Source organism: Ahaetulla prasina, chromosome 10 (genome assembly GCF_028640845.1).
Source record: "Ahaetulla prasina isolate Xishuangbanna chromosome 10, ASM2864084v1, whole genome shotgun sequence".
In the NCBI taxonomy this organism is placed as follows: domain Eukaryota; kingdom Metazoa; phylum Chordata; class Lepidosauria; order Squamata; family Colubridae; genus Ahaetulla; species Ahaetulla prasina.
The window spans coordinates 27115665-27134897 of NC_080548.1; the positions used below are offsets into that span (position 1 = coordinate 27115665).

At 45.1% G+C, this 19233-nt stretch overlaps 1 protein-coding gene and 1 long non-coding RNA gene across 2 annotated transcripts; one reads left to right on the forward strand and one right to left on the reverse strand.

The window, feature by feature from the left end:
• Window positions 1-163: 163 nt before the first annotated feature.
• On the reverse strand, window positions 164-4034 carry LOC131204850 (uncharacterized). Its single transcript, XR_009156651.1, has 3 exons — window positions 3900-4034; window positions 3545-3730; window positions 164-3383 (listed from the first exon to the last, which is right to left on the reverse strand). It is a non-coding gene; the product is annotated as an uncharacterized LOC131204850 (long non-coding RNA).
• LOC131204848 (urokinase plasminogen activator surface receptor-like) lies at window positions 3550-17867 on the forward strand. Its single transcript, XM_058196470.1, has 7 exons — window positions 3550-4009; window positions 8688-8798; window positions 9948-10106; window positions 10680-10841; window positions 13297-13434; window positions 14065-14211; window positions 15320-17867. Exons 1-7 carry the CDS (start codon window positions 3643-3645, stop codon window positions 15568-15570), a joined length of 1335 nt encoding a protein of 444 aa, XP_058052453.1. The 5' UTR covers window positions 3550-3642; the 3' UTR covers window positions 15571-17867.
• Window positions 17868-19233: the final 1366 nt, after the last annotated feature.

Below are 19233 nucleotides of genomic sequence, written 5' to 3' on the forward strand. Positions count from 1 at the left end.
GAAGAGAGCTACCTAGCTACCACAACCTAGGATTGAACTCTCTGAGATGGAGGCGAGAGTCTTCACCACTGGGCCACCACGCTGGTCAGATCCAAAGACTCAAAGAGATTCTGATATTCTTTACTGTAGTTACCACACACACACACACAATTATATATAAACTTTTTATTAAAATGTTTTAAAAGAAAGGTAAAAACGAATACAAGCTAATAAAAAGTATGGGAGAAAAACGAAAAAGAAAGAAAGCAAAAAGCTAATTAAAATGCAAAACATGTGATAAAATAGAAAAGAAAGGGGGGGGAAAATGAGCTTTCCTCTTTCCTGCAAACATCTGCCTTCAAGTATAAATTCCTGGCATGTCAAGAGGCTGAGTCAGCGGCTCTTTTGCCATGCCTGATTTAGAATCTGGGACAGCTCACCTTTTCTCAAGAAGACGGTGGGCCAGAAGGATGCTGTTATTAGTTTAAAACATTTATTTATTTAGAACTCAAACAACGTAGCTCTGGGTAGGGTACAACAGCACGAAATGAAATTTAAAAAAAACACGAAACCAACCAAATTAAAATAATATAAAATAAAATAAAAAACAAAATTTTTAAAAAAGGAAACTGCTTAGCATTAAAGGAAAAACCATGCAGGGCAGGTAAGATCTTTGCATCTCAGGTAAGGAGGGAGATCCTGCGTTTTGCACATGCTCTATGGAACCATGGGGCTGCTGACCATGGTTGTTCTATGCCATTTTTAGCATACTAAGGCAGTGTTTCTCAGGATAGGTGAACTTCAACTCCCAGAATTCCCCACCTAGGTTGTTGTATGTGTCAGGCCTGGAAACCATACTAGACTTTAGGGTTCCAGACGCTGCCACATTTTTCCCCTGAGGGGAAGAAGGGGGGTTGAGGGGTATGGTAACATTCTTCAAGCGGTCAAGGTCGGATGGTGTTCACATCTGCAGGAGGAGTGGCGAGAAGATATTCGAATGAACTGGGAGAACGTGGGACCATGTGACCAGCAAAGGGATTAGGGGGGTGGGACTCTTGGGCTTTGTATAACTGGGAAAAGAATCCGGAAGTTCGGTTTTGGAATAATGTCAAGGTTCCAGAAAAACCTCTTCTGCATAAAAAAAACTCAGAAGCCAGAACTCTGTCTTTCAGAGTTCTTTACTAGCATGAGGAAACTGGCACACGATGAGTGAAATTCCAAAACTGAACTTCCGGATTCTTTTCCCAGCTATACAAACCCCAAGAGTATGCAGGTTTCAGGATAGGGGAACTTCAACTCCCAGAATTCCCCACCCAGCACCTCCAGAACCCTAGGGAGGTATTTTGCCACCCGAGGAGTAGAGCCAACTTTCTAATGCACAAAAATTACCACACACACAAAATTTGTGGCCCCTCAACTTACCGCTCTACCATAAAATTAGCAACTTGGGCTGGTCAGCTGAGTTTTGCACGCTCTGCAAAAGAGCATTTGATGAGCTTGTAGTTCAATGCGTCATGTGAGCGCAGGCTTAGACAAGACCACAAGTGTGAACTTTGACAACCAACACTTCCACCATCTCTTTGAAGTGTACAAAGCAATATCGAGGGCCACAGAAAACCCTGCCCAGGGCCCAAGGCTAATCTTTCCTTTAAGATGTCCTTCAATATCCTTTTTTAAAAAGGCAATTGTGATCTCCCGAATGAGTTTTGCTCCGGAGCTTCCAAACCACTAGACCAGGAGTTTTCAAACTTGTAATTTTTAATTTTTAAGACTCCTAGCTGGGGAATTGTGGGAGTTGAAGTCCACAAGTCGTGAAGTTGTCAAGGTTGGAGACCCCTGCTTTAGATCAGGGGTCTCCAACCTTGGTAATTTTAAGCCTGGCGGACTTCAATTCCCAGAATTCCCCAGCCAGCTTTGCTGCAATTCTAGGAGTTGGAAGTCCTCCAGGCTTAAAGTTGCCAAGGTTGGAGGCCTCTGCTTTAGACCACAAAATCAGCTCCTTTGAGTCCTCCATTCATGATACCTGACGCAAATATTTAAGGAGTGAAACTTGCATCGTGCTGTTATGAGAGCCAGTTTGGTCTCTAATGCAAGGCTCTCCAAACTTAGCAACTTTTAAGACTTGTGGACTTCAACTCCCACAATTCTCCCTTACCTCTTCAACATTACAGATCTCAAATGCAAATTGATAAATGCAAGAAGCATTGTTAACAAATTACCTGAATTTATCCTCTTGTTAAACAGTGGTACATTTGATATCATATTTATTTGTGAAACATGGCTGAACTCATCCCTTCCTGACTCCATTGTTACAAACAAAGAATATCAGGTTTATCGATCAGATCGTGATAACCGAAGAGGTGGTGGAGTGGCCATCTTTTACAAAAAGTCACTGAATCTAAAAAACATTCAAAGTTGCACATAAACTCTCTCTTCCTGAAACTACTGTATGCGACCTATCCCTTAACACCACTCTTTGATTCTTACTATGCTACAGAGCCCCTGACTACGACATTACTCATGCAAATATGTTAACCTCATTGCTAACATGGGCTACCTCTTGCCCATATCCTCTCATCTTCCTGGGCAACCTAGATCTACCTCTCATTAACTGGATAACTAATGAATGTACAACTAATCCAATCCATACTACACTATACAACGCTGTTACAAACCTAGGTCTTGAACAACTTGTAACTAACAATACAAGACTCAATAATTGCCTTGACCTCATCTTCTGCAATAACCCAAACTCAATTCCCCAGCCAGGAGTTTGAAGTCCACAAGTCTTAAAAGTTGCCAAGTTTGGAGAACTCCTCTGTCTTGTGGTTAAGGCAGTAGGCTAGGAACCAGGAGACTGTGAGGTTTAATCCCCTGTTAGTCATCCCCTACTGGGTGGGTGACTTTATACAGATTATACAGATTAACAGAGTTGGAAGGGACCTTGTAGGTCATCTAGTCCAACCCTCCCCCCCACCCCGCAAGCAGGAGACCCTGCACCATTTCTGATAGATGGCAGTCCAGTCTCTTCTTGAAAGCTTCCAGGGATGAACGTATCTTTTCTTTTATGTACACTGAGAGCATATGCACCAAGACAAATTCCTTGTGTGTCCAATCACACTTGGCCAATAAAATTCTATTCTATTCTATTCTATTCTATTCTATTCTATTCTATGAAGCTCCCACAACTTTTGAAGGCAACTTCTGTTCCTTTGGTTGATGGTTCTCACTGTCGCAAAATTTCTCCTCATTTCCAGGTTGAATCTCTCCTTGCTCCATTTCCATCCATTTGGGCCAGTTCCTCGGTCTCTCAGCCCAGCCCATCTCACAGGGTGGTTGTTGTTGTTGTGGGGCAAATATGAGGAAGAATGAACATCAGTTATGTTTGCCACCTTGAGTTATTCCTAAAAAAAAAAAAAATAATAAAGGCAAGGGAATGAAAACACAAAGCGATCATCAACATCATGAAAGACACCCCAAATTTGCTGCCGACAGCTCTGTATTTTTAATACCCGCAGTGCAAAACACGTTACACAAACCAAGGTGCAAAAAAAATATTTGGCACCTGCTCTTAGAAGCTGCCAAGGTTGGGAAACACGACGCTGAGGACTAGCCGCTTCTGCAAGCAAGGACGTTTCCAGCGTCCGTCTACCCCGAAAGCTGATGAGACCGCGAAGCGAAGTTTTCATCACTTCCCCGTTCTTCCTGCCTCCTTCATTCCGCCGCTGCTGCGTCACTCGCCGAAACTTCTCTAAAAAAGAAGGACGTTTTTCTGCAAGTGATGCCCGGGGTGGAGCCAGGCCAGCTGGAAGAAGGGGGTGGATTTCAAACATAAGCAGAGCGCGAGAAGGAAGGAACCGCAGAGTCCTCCCCCTCGGGCTGCAAGAATTGCTCCAGGATCCACTCGCTTTGCGGATTACCAGCTGGCTCTTTACGCCGCCCTCGCCGCCGCCCCGGGTCCCGTTCAAGCATCCTGAATCCATGAATTGCTTCTGGACCGGCGTTTTGTTCTCCTTGATGGTGACGGACGGTAAAGAGCGAAAAAGAAATGTGGGAGGAGGGAGGGAGGGAGAGAGACACAGAGAGAGAGAGAGAGAAGGGGAGAGGGAGGGAGGGAGGGAGGGAGGGAGACAGAGACAGAGAGAAGGAAAGAGAGAAAGAAAGAGAGAAAGAGAAAGAGAGGGGGCAGAGGGGGAGGGGGGAGGGAGAGAGAGACACAGAGAGAGAGAGAAGGGGAGAGGGAGGGAGGGAGGGAGGGAGGGAGACAGAGACAGAGAGAAGGAAAGAGAGAAAGAAAGAGAGAAAGAAAGAGAGGCAGAGGGGAGGGAGGGAGAGAGAGACCCAGAGAGAGAGAGAAGGGGAGAGGGAGGGAGGGAGGGAGGGAGGGAGACAGAGACAGAGAGAAGGAAAGAGAGAAAGAAAGAGAGAAAGAGAAAGAGAGGGGGCAGAGGGGAGGGAGGAGAGAGAGACACAGAGAGAGAGAGAAGAGAGAGAAGGAGAGAGGGAGGAGACAGAGACAGAGAGAAGGAAAGAGAGAAAGAAAGAGAGAAAGAAAGAGAAAGAAAGAAAGAGAAAGAGAGGGGCAGAGGGGAGTGGGGAGGAGAGAGAGAGACACACACACACACAGAGAGAGAGAGAATGGGAGAGGGAGGGAGAGACAGAGACAGAGACAGAGAGAAGGAGAGAGAGAAAGAAAGAGATAGAGAAAGAAAGAAGGGGCAGAGGGGAGGGAGGGAGAGAGAGAGAGACAGAGAAGGAGAGAGGGAGAGAGAGACAGAGAGAAGGAGAGAGAGAGAGAGAAAGAGAAAGGGGCAGAGGGGAGGGAGGGAGAGAGAGAGACACACACACACACAGAGAGAGAGAGAATGGGAGAGGAGGAGAGACAGAGACAGAGACAGAGAGAAGAGAGAGAAGAGAAAGAGATAGAGAAAGAAAGAAGGGGCAGAGGGGAGGGAGAGAGGAGAGAGAGACAGAGAAGGGAGAGAGGAGAGAGAGAGAGACAGAGAGAAGGAGAGAGAGAGAGAGAGAAAGAGAAAGAAGAGAGAGGGAGGAGGAGAGAGAGAGAGAGAGACACACACACACACAGAGAGAAAGAGCGAGAAAGAGAGAGAGACAGAGAGACAGAGAGAAAGAGAGAAAGAGAGAGAGAGAAGAGAGGGGCAGAGGGGAGTGGGGAGGAGAGAGAGAGAGACACACACACACAGAGAGAGAGAGAATGGGAGAGGGAGGAGACAGAGACAGAGACAGAGAGAAGAGAAAGAAAGAGAAAGAAAGAAAGAAGAAGGGGCAGAGGGAGGGAGGAGAGAGAGAGAGACAGAGAAGGAGAGAGGGAGAGAGAGAGACAGAGAGAAGGAGAGAGAGAGAGAGAAAGAGAAAGGGGCAGAGGGAGGGAGGAGAGAGAGAGACACACACACACACACAGAGAGAGAGAATGGGAGAGGAGGAGAGACAGAGACAGAGACAGAGAGAAGGAGAGAGAGAAAGAAAGAGAGAAAGAAAGAAGGGGCAGAGGGGAGGGAGGGAGGGAGAGAGAGAGAGAAGGGGAGAGGGAGGGAGAGAGAGAGACAGAGAGAAGGAGAGAGAGAGAGAGAAAGAGAAAGGGGGCAGAGAGGGAGGGGGAGGGAGGGAGAGAGAGAGACACACACACACAGAGAAAGAGAGAATGGGAGAGGAGGAGAGACAGAGACAGAGACAGAGAGAAGGAGAGAGAGAAAGAAAGAGAAAGAAGAAGGGGCAGAGGGAGGGAGGGAGGAGAGAGAGAGAAGGGAGAGGAGGAGAGAGAGACAGAGAGAAGGAGAGAGAGAGAAGAGGGAGGGAGGGAGAGAGAGAGACACACACACACAGAGAAAGAGAGAATGGGAGAGGGAGAGAGAGACAGAGAGAGACAGAGAACAGGAGAGAGGGAGAAAGAGAGAGAGAGAGAGAGAAGAGAAAGAGAAAGGGGCAGAGGAGAAGGGGAAGGAGGAGAGAGAAAACAGATGAGGGAGAGAGGGGATGAGAGAGAGACACAGAGAGAGAGGGAGGAGGAAACAGAGACAGAGAGAAGAAGAGAGAAAGAAAGAAAGAGAGAAAGAAAGAAAGAGTGGGCAGAGAGGGAGGGAGAGAGAGAAAAACAGATGAGGGAGAGAGGGGGATGAGAGAGAGAGAGAGAGAGAGAAAAGGAGAGAGAAAGAAAGGGAAAGAAAGAAAGAAAGAAAGAAAGAAAGAAAGAAAGAAAGAAAGAAAATTAAAAAGCAGAACGGATGACGATGGGACGCAAATGATTTTGTGTATTGTTTTTTGTATAAAAAGGCAATAGATGAAAGTCGCTCTTCAGATCTCTCAAATGAGTTTCACTCCAGAGTTTTCGAAGTTTGCTTTTATGATGGGGGGTGGGAATCCATCTGGCTGATTTCAGAGCATTTGGTAAGCAGGAGTGAAAGCAGCAGAACTGTAGTTTTCCCTCTCCTCTTCTTTTTATTCTCAATAGGAAGTAGGGCCTAATGGTTACTTGTTGGAATTTGGGCTGCAAAAATGCAGATGACCACCAGAGGGCAGTCCAGAACTGGCACCTTTGAGTCTTGTGGCTGCCCCCTAGTGCCTGTTGAGATTATGGCAGGCAAAAGAAAGGTTTTGTTTTCTAAGCTTGAGATCTAGAGGTCTTCACCAGAGGCATGTTGGGGGATTAACAAGCAAGACTCTAAGCCTGAAATTTTAGTCTGTTATAAGATATCTAATTTATTTATTTATTTTTAAAACGATGAACACCCCGAGGGCAAATCAAGCATGGTTCAGTTTGCTTGTTTAGGGACAATGCAAAAAGTAAAAATTAGCAGCTAAAAATAATGGGTTGCTTACTTTTTCCCTTTCCCTTGCAATTTTTTTTCAAATAGAATATTTGAAACCTTGACAACTTTAAGAGATATGGGTGGACTCAACTCTCAGCCAGCATGGCTGAAAACAAAACTCTGATCTGGAGCATGCCCCAAATTGGAAAATATTTATGAATTTTGATCTGTCCGAGACTTTTTTCAGATAATCCCAAATATAAGGAATGCAGTTACGGCCTCGTGCAATGGTACCAAAAAAATTGGTCCCAGCCTCCTGAATTCCTTTTGCAGAACTAGAGGCCCGCAAAGCAGTAGGGCCAAATATTTTTGCGCTTCTCTATATTTTGTAATGGGACGCAGTGGCTCAGGGGCTAGGATGTTGAGCTTGTCGATCGAAAGGTCAGCAGTTCAGCGGTTCGAATCCCTAGTGCTGCCGTGTAATGGGGTGAGCTCCCGTGACTTGTCTCAGCTTCTGCCAACCTAGCAGTTCGAAAGCACGTAAAAAATGCAAGTAGAAAAATAGGGACCACCTTTAGTGGGAAGGGAACAGCGTTCGGTGCGCCTTTGGCGTTGAGTCATACCGGTCACATGACCACGGAGACGTCTTCGGACAGCGCTGGCTCTTTGGCTTTGAAACAGAGATGAGCACCACCCCCTAGAGTCGGCAACGACTAGCACGTATGTGCGAGGGGAACCTTTACCTTTTACTATATTTTGTTTTGTTTGTTTTATGTGGTTGGCACGGTGGGCAGTAAGTGTCCAGGCTTCTCAGTAACAAGTTGGCATTTCTTCAAGATAATGGAACTTGCAAGTCCACAAGTCTTAAAGGGACCAAAGTTGGAGACCCAGGTTTTAAAACACCCATTTCATCCCTACCCCCACATACATTCATTTTGGACCTGCCCACCTTTGCAACGTGGTTCTCAATAGACCGTACAAAGCTTAGAAGAATTCCTGGCTTAGTGTGTTTCACCAATTATGATTTTCTGAACAGGCCACAGTTAAACAAAACTCATGGCTTACATACATCTGAGGAAGATGGGCAGTTAAGAATGGGCAATTAAGAAGTATGAAAAATAAAAGGAAGGGAAGGGAAGGGAAGGGAAGGAGGGAGGGGGGAGGGAGGAAGGAAGGAAGGAAGGAAGGAAGGAAAGAGAAAAGAAAGAAAGGAGGAAGGAAGGAAAAGGAAAAAGAAGGAAGGAAGGAATGGAGGAAAGAAAAAAGGAAAGAAGGAGGAAGGAAAGGGGAAAAGAAGGAAGGAAGGAAGAAAAGGGAAAAGACAAAAGGAAGGAAGGAGGAAGGAAAAGAGAAAAGGAAGGAAAGGGAAAAGAAGGAAGGAGGAAGGAAAAGGGAAAAGAAGAAAGAAAGGAAGAGGGAAAGGGGAAAAGAAGGAAGGCAGGAAGAAAAGGGAAACGACAGAAGGATGGATGGAAGGAAGGAAGGAAGGAAGGAAGGAAGGAAGGAAGGAAGGAAGGAAGGAAGGATGGAAGGAAATCGTCCCCGAAGAGAAGGCTGTTCCCAATATCCCTCTTTTACAGAGGGCTCCTACTGGTAGAGATTGACTTACAGAAATTTGTTAGCAACCATTTGAAGTTACAATGCCACTGGGAAAAAAAATGGCTTACAATTGTCCTCACATTTACGGCCATTGCAACTTCTCCCAGTCCCGTGGTCAAAATGTGGCCGTTTGGTTTGCAGGGTCAGGGCTGCATCAGATGAGCGTCATTGGTGACTTTCCCAACCCCGTCCCAAGCCGAAACCAATAGGGCAAGCAGGATCATCTTAACGGGCCCCGTGTTTCACTTCACAATTTCAGTGATCCCAATCGTAGCCGTCAGCCGAGGACTACCCGTTGCACCCAGCTTTACTAATGACCTCCCTTTCATCTTCTTCTAATAGTTGCTGCCCTTCAGTGCTACTCCTGTAACGGGAACAGCGACTGCCGGGATACGGAGACATGTAAAGAACACCAGCAGATGTGCAAAACCACCATCATGACCATAATAAGCCGTAAGTTTTGGGGAGGGACAAAAAGGGAGGGCCTGACAGGGAAAAGAGGGTGGGAGAGAAAGAGTGAATGGCTCACGGCTGAGCCAGGCTGTATAGATTAACAGAATAAAAGAAGAGACCTTGGAGGTCATCTAGTCCAGGGGTCTCCGACCTTGGCAACTTTAAGACTTGTGGACTTCAACTCCCAGAGTTCCTCAGCCAGCTTTGCAAAACTGGCTGAGGAATTCTGGGAGTTGAAGTCCACAAGTCTTAAAGTTGCCAAGGTTGGAGACCCCTGTTAAATCTAGTCCAACCCACTGTTCAAGCTGGAAGCTCTATACCAGGGGTGTCAAATTCAAGGCCTGGGGGGCCTGATCCAGCCTGCAGTGTGTTTAGATCTGGCCTGCAGGCCTGCCCTGGAAACAGCGAAGAACCGGCCCATGGAGCCTCTGCCAGCAAAAACGGAGCTAATGAGTGTGAGGTCATTGACACATTTCATCATCAGTAGCGACTCCTCCAAGACATTCTTATCGCAGTCTTTAAGAAGGTTGCCAACTTTAGAAAATAGAATGGAAGGGAAGAGAAGGGAAGGGAAGAATGGACTGGACGGGACGGGACGGGACGGGACGGGACGGGAAGGGAAGGGAAGGGAAGGGAAGAATAGAATAGAATAGAATAGAATAGAATAGAATAGAATAGAATAGAATAGAATAGAATAGAATAGAATAGAATAGAGTTGAATTCAATTGAATTCAATTCAATTGAATTCTTTATTAGCCAAGTGTGATTAGACGCACAAGGAATTATTTCCGGTTTGTAAGCTCTCAATGTACATGCAACAATAGTGATAAGCAATACAGTTATAGTCCTACAAAGATAGGGAATAGGGAATATGAGAATAAATGATGGGAATACTGCCTTTTTTAGATGTTTTACAGTGTTTTGGGAATTAATTGTTTAGCAGAGTGACGGCACAGGGGGGAAAAAAAACTGTCCTTGTGTCTAGTTGTTCTGACGTGCAGTGCCCTATGGCGTCGTTTTTCACGTTGCCAAGTGACGGATGGGAAGAATCCACATTAAAAACAGAGAGTCGATTTGTACGTACGAGCTCAGGAGTTTGCCCTGACTACCGCTGTGTCTCTGCCTTTCTCTTCCGCCATTGTCTTGCAGGACCCAAGATCTCCACCTACTTCCTCAAGGGCTGTGATGTCAGTGGAAAGCCTAATAATTCCATCTCACACCTTCTGGGCCATCGGGTGGTGTTTTTGGCAGAAGAACATTGTGAAACCGATCTGTGCAACAGTGATGTACCCAAGGAAGTACCCAGAGGTACATATTTGAGCACGTAGGAGTTTTGTTCAGGGACTGATAGATGAAACTGAAATACTTTGGCCACCTAATGAGAAGAAAGGACTCACTGGAGAAGAGCCTAATGCTGCGAAAGATTGAGGGCAAAAGAAGAAGGGGATGACAGAGAACGAGGTGGCTGGATGGAGTCATTGAAGCAGTAGGCGTGAGCTTCAATGGTCTCCAGAGGATGGTAGAGGACAGGGAGGCCTGGAGGAATGTTGTCCATGGGGTCGCGATGGGTCGGACACTACTTCGCAACTAACAACAACAATACCTACAGTAGTGGCCCAAATTGTGGAAACCTTCTGAGAAAAGTGTATTTTCTAAAACTAGCTAATAACACCACTTTTTTTGTGGGGGAGTAGTAGTACCATAAAATTATATGTCAATGGAAAGATAATTTAATCAAGAATGTGAGCCAGTGTGCTCACACACACAAAAACGACAATAAAAACTATCTATCTTATCTATAATAATATCGATTTAATGTATGCAAGCATATACAAAGACTCGTTCGCTGTTTCAATGGTTTGCTGTGTTTCTCCTCGACAGTGAGGGATATGATCCGTGTCCGAGGCCATAATGAAAACCTCCTGAATTGCTACTCTTGTACAGCTGCTGATAACACCTGTAACAACCCCAGTCTCACACAGATGCGTTGCTTCTGGCCCCAGGACAAGTGCATAGATATCACCTCCTTGACAGATCCAGGAGGTGAGTCCCTGCCTTCTTCTGATGTACAACTTTCTTGGTCGCTTCTTCCCTCCGATGTCTTCGTTTCAGACAGGAAATGATGCATTTAACCTCCGTTTCAAATCTTAACCCCAGAGCTCGCCGGGGTAATTCAAGCACCGCGTGTTTGCATATTAAACGTGTCTACAGATTTAACGAAATCTCTCGGTCTAAAAGAGGGATCGGAGGGGAGCCATTTTAAACCAGTCCAATCCATATAGATTTAATACATAAATAAAATACACAGGTAGCCCTTTGGTTATAATCACAACGAAGCCCAATTTTTTTGTTGCTAAGCAAAACGGTTGTTAAGTGGATTTCACCCCATTTTACAACCTTTCTTCAAGGGTGGGCTTCAAAAATTTTAGCAAGGAGTTCTTTGCTTGGTTGCTGGGTGGGTGTGGCCATGGTAGCTTTGTCAATCCATTTATTTCAGCATATACGACAGAAATGTTGAGATCAACATAAGAGGAATGGCTTTAGATCCAGGAACTAATAAATAAATAACTATACACTTTTTTTAATTTATCAAAATATTTTTGTATTCAGTATATCTGATGTTTATTTATTCATTGCGTTTATATAGCTGCCTATCTCACTTTTAGATGACTCTAGTCTAGGCGGATTAAATAAAAGAAATAAAATGCACAATATAAAAAATTAAAATAAAATACCTAGCCGTCGGCATTATCCAATCATGCATCTATATCAGGGGTGGGTTTCTAGTAGCGAAGGCAAGTGAAATCCGCTACTGATCCACCTAGCCAGCTTTCTACAAGACATAATAGTGTTATTGTCTAAATCAGGGGTCTGCAACCTTGGCAACTTTAAGACTTGTGGACTTCAACTCCCAGAATTCCTCAGCCAGCGTTGCTTAAGTCTTAACGTTGCCAAGATTGGAGACCCCTGGTCTAAATCAATGTTTCTCAACCTCAGCTCTTGGCTGGGGGATTATGGGAACTGAAGTTCACGCATCTTCCAGGGGCCAGTGTTGAGAAATGCTGGTCCAAACACAGACGATACAAAGTATATTTAAGCAGGATTCACCTTACCCAGAAAACTACAAAACTGACCAAACTTAAAAGTAACCAAGCCTTTGCATATTTGTAAGTGGAGTTGTTGTAATTAACCAAATTAAAGGAATGGGCAAATATAGCTCAGGCAAAAATGTATTTTAGGGATTTTTGTGATGCTCCAATTTGTAGTAACCCTTAGAAAATTTCAGATTTCCAGTAGTTTAAAAGATGGCAAATGGTGCAGCATTCACCCCCCACCCACCCACTCACCCCACCAAATAAATATACTGTATATAATTAGCATTTAACTCCCCCGTTCTCAGAATTGTGTGATGTCTACTAAGATGATGAAATAGCTCACAGCCAGCACTATTGTGCTGAATAATAAAGTCATTTTTTTTGCCCTCTGTATGTGGGGATTAAAAATTAGCATTTTTCACTCCCCCGTTCTCAGAACTGTGGTGTTTTGTTTGGACTGGATGGGTTCTGGTAAGTATATATATATCAATCAAGATGCCACCACACAGCCCACCAACCCGCTCACAGCAACACTCCCCACTTCCCCACCAGTATTTATAGAGAGACGGCAGCTCCGACCATCCTTTGCTCGCACAAGCACGAAGCCGAAAGCACCAGCCTGAAGATGATGAGTGAGACCTCGTCAAAACGTTGCCAAGATACTCTCAACCTTACACAGGAAAAGACCTGAATATGCCAAGACCTACATATACATATACATATACATATACATATACATATACATATACATATACATATACATATACATATACATATACATATACATATACATATACATATATATGTAGGTCTTTGGTTATTCGGGTTTTCTCCCGCGTAAACTTGGAAGTGTCTTGGCAACGTTTCGACGAAGTCTCATTCGTCATCTTCAGGCTTCAGCTTCGTGCTTCTGGGACCCGAATAACCAAAGACCTACATACAAACACCCGCGAAAACCTCAGAAAACAAATATATATATCACATACATACATACATATATACACACACACACGCACATATATATATATTCATAGGTTTTCACGGGTATAGGTATATAGGTCTTGGCGTATTCGGGTCTTTTCCCATGTAAGGTTGGGAGCGTCTTGGCGACGTTTCGACGAGGTCTCACTCGTCATCTTCAGGCTGGTGCTTTTGACTTCGTGCTTGTGCTCATGGTTGGCGAACCAGCCCGAACTGGTAGAATTTCACTCCTGGTTTTTAAGAAGAGATTAGACAACTATTTGTCTGAAATGGTATCCTGTTTGAGCCAGGGTTTGGACTAGAAGACCTCCAAGGTCCCTCCCAACTCTGTTATTCTGTTAGGGAATCTCAAGTCATGGAACAGGATGCCCCTGGAGGCCAAAAACACATTTACACTATTGTTTTTCCATCCCCACTGGTAGAATTACCCAAGGATCAAGAACGTATCAAAGGCTGTGGCCAGCTTTCCTACTGCCAGGATGCTCTGGGCTTCCAAAACCACAAGAGCTTCTACATGGTCAAGTGTTGTAACTCCAGCTTGTGTAACAATGATGTGCAAGGTAGGTCAAGCACAACATTGTTTTAGAACGGTAAAAAGAGGCCTGCACAATGGTGAAATCCAAATTTTTATTACTACCGGTTCTGTGGGCATGACTTGGTGGGCATGGCTTGTGGCTTGGTGGGCGTGGCTTGGTGGGCATGGCGGAGGAAGGATACTGCAAAATCTCCATTCCCACCCCACTCCAGAGGAAGGATACTGCATAATCCCCATTCCCTCCCCATTCCAGAGAGAGGATACTGCAAAATCTCCATTCCCACCCCACTCTGGGGCCAGCCAGAGGTGGTATTTGCCGGTTCTCTGAACTACTCAAAATTTCCGCTACCGGTTCTCCAGAACCTGTTAGAACCTGCTGGATTTCACCCCTGGGCCTGGAGAAAACGAAGGAGTAGCACGTATATAATTAACCAATCAGTTAAAACCAAAGAAGCTTCTTGGATGAGAATCAAAATCTTTTCAAAGGAAAAAACAAAACAAAACAAGGAAATCCAGTTGTCCTTTGGAAAAGCACCTTTGGGACAGGGTGTGTTGTGCCTACCCAAACAATTGTGTATATCCCATTATCGTAGGCAGCAACCCTTTGCTTAATGCAGTAAGGAAACCAATTCACAGAGCTTGCTTCTCTTTGCAGATTACAAGCGGGCTCCCTTGCCCTTGAACGGGGTTACGTGCCACAGCTGCGAAGGAAACACCACTCACGGTTGTGCCCCGGATAACATCACAACGGTCCAATGCCGAGGCCCTATGGCTAAGTGCCTAGAAGCCTCAGGAATCCACGGTGAGTCACTTGTGGCAAATTCCTCTTGCACACACTCTCTCTCTCTCTCTCTCTAACGTGGTTGAGCGTTAATCTGCAGAGTGAGAGCAAGGTGTTCTAACCTAGGCCTCCCAAGAGCATGAAGCAGACTCCTCGCCCCGATAAAACCTCTTCTATTGAGCTTAAAGGGACTTCCTCTCCAGCAAACTGTCTTTCATGGGATTTCACAACTCCAGACCTTTATCAGGCTTGGAGAGCTGCCAGGCCGATATCTTCCAAACTAGCCATGCTGTAGCAGCAGCAATTACTTGGCAAGAAGTCAGGAACAGATCTTCACGCTCATGAATTGAACTAACTTGTCTCCTGCAAACTTCCCTCCCCTTCGCTCCTCTTTAGTCCCCATGGGAGGAGCCATTCATAGTCCACCTGTGCCTTTACTCCTCAGTTGGCCCTTGTTCCTTAGTTGTTCCTAAGCTAAGGGGGGGGCGGGGATTCAGCCAGTTTGGACCGGTTCGGGCAAACTGGATGCTAATTTTACATCTGGTTTGCCAAACCGGTAGTTGCAAGGCCTGGCTGGCTCCACGCACCCCTCCCTACCTCACCCAGGAGTCTCCACATGGCCTGTTTTGGATGCCAGGTAAGTGTAGCACCCGCACGGAAGCTCTGGGAGGGTGAAAAACGGGCCTCCTGGAAGTTCAAAAAGTCTGGAAACGGGCCCGTTTCTGGCCTCCAGAGGGCCCCCAGACCCCGGGGGAGACCATTTTCGCCCTCCTGGAGGCTCAAAGAAAGCCTCTGGAACCTGGGAAGGGTGAAAAACGGGCCTTCTGGAAGTTCCAAAAGTCCAGAAATGGGCCTGTTTCCTGCCTTGGGAGAACCTCCAGAGCCCGGGGAAGGCCATTTTAGCCCTCCCGAAGGCTCAAGGAAAGCCTCCGGAGCATGGGGAGTGTGAAAACGCCCCCTCCCCGGTCATGGTGCAAGAGGCCAAGTAGGCCACACCCACCATGGCCACGCCCACCCAGCAACTGGACAGAGAACCGGTTGCTAAAATTGTTGAATCTCACCCCTGCATGGTACGGTCCAATTGGGAAAGGAAGACTCAGTTTCTCTCTCTCTTTCTCCCTCAATCCAGGCATCTCTGGCAACTATTCCGTGGTCAAAGGTTGTGCATCCCCTTCGTGGTGCGACGGTCCCTACACCTCCATCTACAAAAACCTGGGCAGCGTAGAAACCCACTGCTGCACTGGGGATCTGTGCAACCGCCTGATCGTCGATGGACAGCTAAAGCCATCTCCAAGGAGCCAAGCCAACCACCTCACTTTGGCCCATCACACTATTATGTCATCGGGTCTCCTGCTTTTAATCGTTTTTCTCCTTTCTTGAAGACGGGATGCTTACTCCAGATCTGGACCAAGTAGAACTTAGAACTAGGACCTTTTCTATTCTCCCCAATATTTAATGCAGCTGGGAATAAGCAGGGAATTCCTGCCGAGAGCCCCTCCTTATGCAGGATGTACACCTCACCCCCTTAAAGAGACCACCATATGTACAAAACCAGGGGTGAAGAAGAGACCGTTTTCGGGGACCAGAGTATGTGTTGCAAGCGCTCATGAGCCTCTGAAACTTCTCCCTCCCTTTTTCAAAACGGCCATTTAGCCAAGCTATCCGTGCTTCCTTGAGAATAGTTATTTTTCTTGCGCAGGTAGTCCTCCACTTACGACCGCAACTGAGGCCAACGTTTGGTGCGAAGCGAGACACTTGTTCAGTGAGTTTTGCCCCGTTTTACGACTTTTCTTGCCACAGTTGTGAAGTCGATCGCCACAGTTCTTAAGTTAGCAACACGGTGGTTAAGTCCATCTGGCTTCCCCAGTGATTTTGTTTGCCAGAAGTTTGCCAAGTGGGGATCACATGACTCCCCCCGGGTTGCCAAGTGTTCTGAATTGGATCATATGACCACAGGGATGCTACAACAGTTGCAAATATGAAAAAATACCAATAGCAACGGCACTTAGACTTATATACCGCTTCACAGTGCTTTTACAGCCCCCTCTAAGCGGTTTACAGAGTCAGCATAGTTGCCCCCAATAATTTTGGGTCCTCATTTTACCCATCTTGGAAGGATAAATGATCGTAAATCACTTTTTTCAATACCGTTGTAACTTCAAACAGTCACTAAATGAACTGTTTTAAGTCGAGGACTACCTGCAAGATGACCAGCAGCCAGATCAGTATGGATAGCTTGGTGAAAATTAAGTTACGTGTTGTAAAAGAAGGGCTAGAGGCTAGGAAGGCTCGTGCTTCGTGATATCTTGGGTTTCTGCTCAACAGGGTAGAATAGAATAACAGAGTTGGAAGGGACCTTGGAGGTCTTCTAGTCCAACCCCCTGCTTAGGCAGGAAACCCTACACCACTTCAGACAAATGGTTATCCAATCTCTTCTTAAAAACTTCCAGTGTTGGATCAATGAATGTAAGTCACGACTGCTGAATTATAGCAAAGGTGCTGGACACGCCTCTTGTGGGAAAAATCCTTATTTTTCATAGCCGGCTGAATAGGACAGCATGAAATTTCTCATTCCTTTTATTTATACCTCCTCGATGCTGTGAAGGACTCTTTTTAGCTGTTTCAACTCGTGAAGGTTGATCCTTGTGGTCTTTTAAAATCTGGGCGAGGCACTCAAGAGCCGTCCTTGCCTTACCTGCAAAGTTTGACTCATCATTGACACGAGGAGCTTAAACAAGGAGCAGCTATTTTCCTCTTTTAGAAGTTTGTTAGCAGCGTGGAATGGTTTCTTCCTGTTATTTTATTATTTTATATATCTATTTATGGTAATAAAATATTTTTGTAACGTTCTTGTGGGCTTACTGTATTTTAATCCAATTAACACTACAGACTGGTGTTCCTTCTAGATGGAAGATAGGAAAGAGATTTAGATGCCAAAGAGAATATAAAGGAGAATATTTGTAAATTAGGGTTGAAATGAAGTCCTTGCTGCACTCTGAGCTTGGTTGTTTTCATACAGACATTTTATGACCCAACTATATAACATCATCAGTGCCAGATGGGGGAAGAGGAGGTGTGGACTTCAACTCCCAGAATGCTCAGAATGGCTGGGGAATTCTGGGAGTTGAAGTCCATACAGCTTATCTACGGGACCGTCTACTGCCGGCCTCTATCTCCCAGCGTCCGGTTCCCACAGAGAGGGACTCCTCAGGGTGCCGTCAGCCAAACAGTGTCGACTGGCGGCCCCCAGGGGGAGGGCCTTCTCTCTGGGGGCTCCGACCCTGTGGAACGAACTTCCCCCCCGGGCTTCGAGAAGTACCTGACCTTAGGACCTTTCGCCGCGAACTTAAAACCTATTTATTTCGGATGGCTGGACTAGCTTGATTTTTATCTGTAATTTTAATTGAATGTGATGGGTTTTTAAATTTTTGTAATTTTATGGGGGTGTTTATTATTTTAATTTTTGGGCTAATTTAAATCAGTTTTTTAAGGGTTGTTTTAATTATTGTGTATGTCTGTATTTTATCTGCCTGTTCACCGCCCTGAGTCCTTCGGGAGAAGGGCGGTATACAAATTAAAATATTATTATTATTATTATATTGTTATTAAAGTCACTGAAGTTGAGAAAAACGGAGGTAAGCAAAACTCTTAAAATTAGCCCATCTCATTGGAGGTGGCATTTTTCACACATTCAGATCGAAGGGATTAAAAAGCAAAAGTAGGTTTAATAATGTGAGAGAGTCGCTTTTCAGCGTAATGAATACATCGTTAAATAAAGCAAGGAGCTACCTGTGCTTGCTTTTTAAAACGGGCCTGCTTGCTGTGGCTTCTTTTATTTCCTCTTAACACCAGATCAAAATTCGGATACTTGGCAACTTTTTACATTTATACCCCGCCCTTCTCCAAAGACTCAGGGCAGCTTACAGTGTGTAAGGCAATAGTCTCATTCTATTTGTATATTTACAAAGTCAACTTATTGCCCCCCCCAACAATCTGGGTCCTCATTTTACCTACCTTATAAAGGATGGAAGGCTGAGTCAACCTCGGGCCTGGTGGGACTCGAACCTGCAGTAATTGCAGGCAGCTGTGTTTTTAATAACAGGCTTCTTACAGCCTGAGCCACACCGCGGCCCTGGTTCGGAACTGGTTCGTATTGATGACGGTTGCAGTGTCCCGGGGTCATGTGATCATTCTGCGACCACCTGACAAGTAAAATCAACGAGGAAGCCAAATTCACTTAACAACAGCAGCGATTCTGTCAATGTCCCCGTCGGAGTCTGAATCCAAAGAGGAAGAGGAACGGCTGACAGAGAATGAGAGAGTGGCTTCGTTGGCCAAAGAGGTTGTAGAAAAAATGCTTTTAAAAAGTAAAAAAAAAAAAATAACAGCAGCAAGACTATTGATTGGACAATATTGGAAGAAAGAAGAGATACCTACAATAGAAGAATGGATATTGAAAGTTATTAATTTGGCTGAGATGGCTAAAATCTCAGCGTTTTTAAAAGACAATATGCAGGAAAGATATTTAAATGAATGGAAAAAATGGATTGATTATCTACAAAACAGATATCAGATTAAGAAATATCAGATTGCCTTTGAATAATTAGAAAGTTATTTTATGTAATGGGAAGGGGGTTGGGAGACGAAAAGCTTTGGATGTGGTTATTTGGATTGGAAGGGAAAATTTTATTCTATGTTTGGTTTATGTATAACTTTACCTTGTGATTGACCAAGCCGGGGGTGGGGAGGAGGGGTGTTTTGTTTTTTTGTTTTTTTTTTTGGGAGGGAGGGGGAAAAAAGGGGGAAAAATGTTTTTGTTTTTTTAAAACTCTTTCAATAAAAAAAAAAAAAGTAAAAAAAAAAATTGGCCACACCCACCCAGTCGCATTACCCCTCCCACCAAGCCACGCCCACAGAACCAGTAAGTAACAAATTTTACATTTCACCACTGATCTACCTCCTTCAGGCGGAGCCATAGTAGGAATTGCCCAAAGCCCTTTCATTACATCATCACCCAGCAAGGCGCAACCAAGCCTGGGACTC

Excerpts from the sequence above, each read along its gene's own strand:
- LOC131204848 (XM_058196470.1), top strand. The coding sequence starts at position 3,643 with ATGAGACCGCGAAGCGAAGTTTTCATCACTTCCCCGTTCTTCCTGCCT. Across the intron at positions 13,435-14,064 it reads GTGTAACAATGATGTGCAAG|ATTACAAGCGGGCTCCCTTG; the intron begins GTAGGTCAAGCA and ends TTCTCTTTGCAG. Across the intron at positions 14,212-15,319 it reads AGAAGCCTCAGGAATCCACG|GCATCTCTGGCAACTATTCC; the intron begins GTGAGTCACTTG and ends CCCTCAATCCAG.